Source organism: Setaria italica, chromosome IV (genome assembly GCF_000263155.2).
Source record: "Setaria italica strain Yugu1 chromosome IV, Setaria_italica_v2.0, whole genome shotgun sequence".
Taxonomy (NCBI): Eukaryota; Viridiplantae; Streptophyta; class Magnoliopsida; order Poales; family Poaceae; genus Setaria; species Setaria italica.
Genome location: NC_028453.1, coordinates 38,315,604 through 38,321,263, shown reverse-complemented (window position 1 = coordinate 38,321,263; position 5,660 = coordinate 38,315,604). Strand labels below are relative to the sequence as shown.

The following is a 5,660-nucleotide window of genomic DNA, read 5'->3' as shown; positions in this document are numbered from 1 at the left end:
CACTGTTAAAGTTTAGCATCTCGTATCCAAACAGCCCCATGGGGCGCCCGAAATCTTCCCTTTTCGAGTGAATCCTGTGATCGGCCGAAGTGACATGTAACAGATGTAACAATAGTATGGTGCCTGAACAAACCTTGTACTGTTCAGTTTGGTACACATCCATCAGGTTGAATGCATGTATCCTACTATATCCTAGAAAATTCACATGAATTTGGCAGGGGAAAATCAGGTATTCCAGTACAGAAAGGCTTCTCTACTCTAGCATCTACAGTGGGAGATAGGGGACAGCAAATGGATCGAAAAACATGTGGTTTTGGACGAACGCGAGCGAGCATGCGTGTCCTACCATGTGTCAAAATGATTGGCCGGACCCGCCACACGGCCCATTTGCAGACAGGTTTTTCTCCCGGGTTAAGTTAACCAGCGTGTGCAGGCAGATAATCCAAACCAGGTCCCTGTTCCATGCAGGAAATGTCATGCATCCCAATAATAAAGCCAGTGTTAAGCAGGCCCTACAACGTACAGACGGATCACGACTCACGAGAGACGACAAAGATCAAAGTTTAACACGTACAGACGGGGTCACGACTTGCGTGATGTGCATCTTTATCATCATTTGGATTCTGGAAGGTGCGTTGCAGGTGCAGTGAAAAGCTGCTCACCATTGCACGTTCTTGCATTGTTCCTCGGTATTCACACGTATGGCTTGTCGTCCTCTACGCTAGGAAACCTTTCTCTCGTAGCGAGCTATCAAGCTACGCGATGCACCAACTTTGCAAGTCCAGGACCACCGCTACTTTGTGTGCATGGTGCACGATGGCATGTAGCAGCTGGTCAACACAGTAGGGTGCTGGCCTTGACCTTTCTGCTTGGGAGAAACTAACAAGAGCTACCGCCTGAAGGCCTGATGAGCACAGTGTGAGAGGCCTCATTCCTGATAGGGCAAGTGCATATTTTATTCTGTTTGTATATATGCAGATATTAATCATGCCTGCATTTGAGCAATGACCAAGGTGAGCCTTTTGGACTTTGTTTAGTAGTCCTGCAAGGAGGTACGTGCATTATGCATTGCCTGGTGCGACCATGGAACTGTTTGAAAAGGAGAGGCCAGCGGCTGCACAAGAATCCATAGTCACTGTGACTGTGAGACAGGTGCTGGGCTGCTGGCCGTGGCCGGCATGTACTGCACCACCTGAGAGGCTGAGACTGCTTGCTGCAAGGACCTGAGAAGTACTTAGTGAGAACAATTAATCTAAAAAAACAAATGTGTCTGTTCAAATGCAAAACATCCTCACCAAACATAAAGATGCATATATGTAACAAAACTTCTACAATTTTCCTTTTTTTTAAAAAAATAAACCTGATATTCCTTTTACATACTATAGGCATCATTGAACTGAACCATGCACTGCACACTCACTGTGCTCGTCTAGTCCCCAGCACTGTAGGACCGGCACTACTCCTCCTGTATGTAGTAGTAAATGACAAGACACGATTAGGCCCGGCCGGCAGTGTGCTTACTGCTTAGCCAGTTAGCCGTGTGCAAAAGAAGAAAATTCTTGGCCATATATCGGGGTGGGTCTGATGATCGGGGCAATGAGTGAACCCTTTTCTCCGGCCTTCAGGAATCAAATCATTTGGGAATCCATGATCCATCCATCGCCTCGCGCCCTCGCCTGCCCCTAATCATCGAGCACAAGAAAGCCGCACGGATTCCCATGGCCGTTCCATCACCTCGAGGGGGAAAGAAAGATAAAAGAAAGTGAGAACACGCCAACTCCCGGCCCTTCGTTTCAACATGACCATGGACCAAACGTTTTTCCTCTTTTGCGAGGCCAAAATGGTTGCTGCTGGTTGCCGCACACACGTCAACCAGTCGCGTCGGCGCCACGCATCCTCCGTTGATGCATCGTCCCTGCTACACTGGATCTTGATTCTTGTGGGAGTGATGAGAAAGCTTGTGTGTGGTTGGGGTGAACCAGCTAAGATGGAGATGGTGTTTGGTGGGCCGTACTACCGCCGCCGGCGAGCTCGAGTCGCTTCATCAGCTGGTAAGTGGTAATCGATCGATGTGCTATGCTACTCCGTAGTGGTGGTCAATTTAATGGCTATTGAAACGGACATGAACATGGCTACCGAAACGGACAAGAACATGGCTAATTGGCTACTCGCACAAGCAAGCGCCATGCAATAGTGATCTATCGCGTACTACCATATGTTTATTACATTGTGGCTTAAACAGTTAATGAAGTCTATGTACGTGTGCGGAGACAGTAAATTGTGGTAAGAAGGGATTCTAAAATAGAAAGATTCATCTCTCACTTTTTTGTGGTAGAATATTTACAATTTATAAGAGGTAAGAAACGTCATATATATGCGCGCGCGGATTCGAACAGTGCAAGTCCTAGGATTAATGCATACTGTCAACTAGAAAAGGAGGTGGAGCATATGAAAAATGAAAGGAGTATTAATCTCCTCAATCCGTCATATTTGAAAATAAATTTCAAATGCCAAGGTACTTAGGCTAATCCTAATGGAGTTTTCATAGATGTTTCATGTACATTAAATACGATGACACATCAGCATATGTAATGAAATAGCAACGTAATTACAATTATGAAGGTAAGGGAAGGAATTTTATGAGGATGAAACTGTGTGTACTGTTACCAAAACTATGAAAGCTTATTATTAACGACCACGAGAACACATGGACGTGGAAGATCAAGTACAGTTGTTTTCATAGTACTAAGCTTTCCGGTCTTTTCCTATTTCGGAGTTGGTTACTGTTATTTGCAGAAATCCACCAGAGCACAGTGCATGAACAATGAGTGATGGTCCAGCCAACGCTCTTCTGAATAATTTGAGCAGGTAATCATCTTGTCTTGATGAAAAACGTGCTTCCAGACATTCGCGAAGGAACAAAAATAAATCTTTTCATGTTTAGTCGTTTACCTTCAACGATATATGCATAATTTGAACGGGTTTTGCTGCTGCGACTACTACTTAGCTACAATTATGTTTTTTACTCAAAATTTCTCCAGATCATGTAAATATATGCATATTCTTGTTTGAACAGTAAGAGAAAGATCCTTTCTATTTTATAGTTAAGAGTAAAATCTGAATTTTGCGCGGTTCTCTTTTTTATCACCAAGAAGACTGCTGGTTGATGTTTATTTGGATAATCCTTTAATTTTGTACACAGAAGTGATCATACATACATGATTTACAGTATATACAATCTGACAAGCGGTTATAAACTTATAATTCATACGAAAAATCAAGATAACTAAGAACAAAGAACCCAGAAATTGGAACCACTTAGCTTTGAGAGTAATATTTATCAATCAATTAGGGCAAAAGATATACCTGAAATTCGAACGGGCAGATCGATCAAGACACTGCCAATATTGGGACAAAGAGGATGCATGCCATCTCAAAAGAAGAGAAAACCACGGAAAGGAAGCAATATAAGGAAGCACAACCTATAAAGAACAGCAAGAAGGGAGATCAAAAGTTAACCAGAGAGCTAGCTCAAGAACTGTATTAGCCTGGTAATTAAGCCTTCCATTATATTATCTCCATCATCATTGCATTGCATACACAAACCAAGCAGCATCCTGCAAACCCTACAGTACCAAGTACCACTACTATTTCCCAGCAGCATACAGCTGCAGGAAAAGCATGTAACCAACCAACCAAAAGAGATCGAGTAGAGAGAAAATCCATACGAACAGCAGCAGCACGTACGCGTGTTGATCGACCCATCACGACGAGATCGATCTTAACACTAGATAAAGATAAACCTCCGATCCGGGTGGTGATTAATCCATCCATTGCTTAAGCCCTACCTCGATCCGGCTAGCTACAAGGCTAGTTGAACACTGACAGCGGCAGCAGGCACCCCGCCGCGTGCGCCTCCGCCGCCGCGGCCATCGCCAGCGCTAGCTCGTCCCCGCTGCCGGCACCGGCACCGCCGGCGCTGCTGCTGCTGCTGCTGCCATTGCCAGCGGCGACCGCTTCTGGGTGGTGGTGGTGGTTGCCCGGCACCAGGCTGAAGCCGTGCAGGAACTGCGGGTGCGGGATGAAGAAGTGGTGGTGCGGGTGCCCGGCGGCCTCCGGGACGTGCGGCGCCCGCGCGTCGGCGGCAGCGTCCGACATGGCCGGCGAGGAGGCGGGAGCCGCAGCCTGGTGCGGCGGGGGAGTGGCGGCCTGCTGCTGCTGCTGCTGCGCCTGTTGGGACGAGGACGGGCGCTTCCGGCGCTTCTTCTCGTAGGCGATGCCGCGCGCCTTGGCCTGGCTGTCGCGGACCTCGCGAAGGTAGAGGCGGACGGCGCGGGCGCCGAAGGGGTTGGCCTCGGGGCGGCCGCCGTGCTCCTCGAAGGCGGCGCGGAGGCGGCCGACGAGCGCGTCGAGGCTGCCCCAGGCCTGGCGGAGCGGGCAGGGGCAGGGCGCCGGCGGCGAGGGGTGGCCGAAGAAGGGGCAGCCCTGGGCGTGGACCTTGGTCTTGCCGAACTGGTCCAGGTAGCGGAGGAACTCGAGGACGTGCGCGCCGCTGCAGCGCGACAGCTCCAGCGGCGGCCGGTGGTTGCGCAGGTACTGCCCGAACGTGTGCCAGTCCCGGCGCTTCTGCGACTCGTACCGGCTCGGCCGCGGCGCGTCCCCCGCCGCCGCGCCGCCCTGCATGTCCTCCGCGCCTCAGATCTGCATGACGCACGCCCTCGACCGGTTAGTGCAACTCCGACTCCAGGAACCAACCAAGAGAGAGACAGAATCAAACGGAGCTTTTTCACCGCCATCAGCGAGCTCGATTACATGCTAGAAATAGTGAGCTAGTACAATCCTGAGCTTCTGAAGAAGAAGAAGAAGTTGGAAGCTTTGGAGGCGGCGGAAAGCCGGGGGGAAGAAGAACAAATTAGTAAACTAGGAGCTCGGGATTTCGTGGTCCTGGATCCTGCCGCTACTTAATTCGAGGAAAAAGGGAGAGGAGAGGAGTAAAGAACTAGGGTTTGCAATGGGGGGGGGAATGAAATCAGCTGGTCCAGAGCGCCCGTACGGCGCGCCCCAGAGCGCATCACATCCCAAGAAATTGCCTGATCTGAGGTCAGCAGCTGCAGGAGCTACTAGCTGCGGCAGCGTAGGAACTGACGCACGCACACTGGCTAGCTACAGATCAGTTGGGAGAGCCGCGGCGCGACACGCCAATTGGAGACCCGCCGCGCATCGATCGAACGGCCAGTTCCAGCCGGTGGCCTCACCTGAGTCCTGAGCTCCGGACGGGACGACCTCGTCGATCACACTCCCGCTCTGGTGGCCGTCGATCAGCAGATGCAGTTTCCCTTCCTGGCGAGAGCTAGCGGTAGCAGTGATCGAGGAGGGAGGACGGGGGAGCGCAGTGGAGGTGGGAGGGTGGGCGTATATAGCTGGGAGGCCGCTAGACTGTAGAGGAGGAGAGGACGGAGCTGCAGCTGCGGCAGCGGGGGGGGGGGGGGGGGGGGCTTTATTCTATTATATAAAAAACCCGCCCCACCGGGGGGGGGGCCCCCATTTTTTTTTTTGCATCGGCGGGGGGAAAAAAGATCTGGTGGGTGAGCATTGTTATTCCCCCAAATATTTACCTTGTCTCCCCCCCTCTGTTTTTGGACCCCTGGGCTACACGTTTT

General features: G+C 50.6%; 1 protein-coding gene across 4 annotated transcripts; it reads right to left on the bottom strand.

Moving 5' to 3' along the window:
* Positions 1-517: 517 nt before the first annotated feature.
* On the bottom strand, positions 518-5,482 carry LOC101766231 (protein G1-like1). Of its 4 annotated transcripts, none has more exons than XR_002677516.1 (4): positions 5,256-5,482; positions 3,849-4,701; positions 3,367-3,482; positions 518-1,223 (listed from the first exon to the last, which is right to left on the bottom strand). XR_002677516.1 is itself a non-coding variant. In XM_022826200.1 (3 exons), the coding sequence occupies exon 2, from the start codon at positions 4,681-4,683 to the stop codon at positions 3,871-3,873; it is 813 nt and encodes a 270-aa protein (XP_022681935.1). In that variant the 5' UTR covers positions 4,684-4,701; positions 5,256-5,482; the 3' UTR covers positions 2,591-3,482; positions 3,849-3,870. The 4 variants fall into 4 exon arrangements, 2 of the variants coding, with proteins under 2 accessions (XP_022681935.1, XP_004966292.1); XR_002677517.1 differs by lacking the exon at positions 518-1,223 and adding an exon at positions 1,318-1,734; XM_022826200.1 differs by lacking the exon at positions 518-1,223 and having other exon boundaries at positions 2,591-3,482.
* Positions 5,483-5,660: the final 178 nt, after the last annotated feature.

What these genes read in the sequence shown, in the direction of transcription:
- LOC101766231 (XM_022826200.1), bottom strand. Translation starts at nt 4,683, where the DNA reads ATGCAGGGCGGCGCGGCGGCGGGGGACGCGCCGCGGCCGAGCCGGTAC.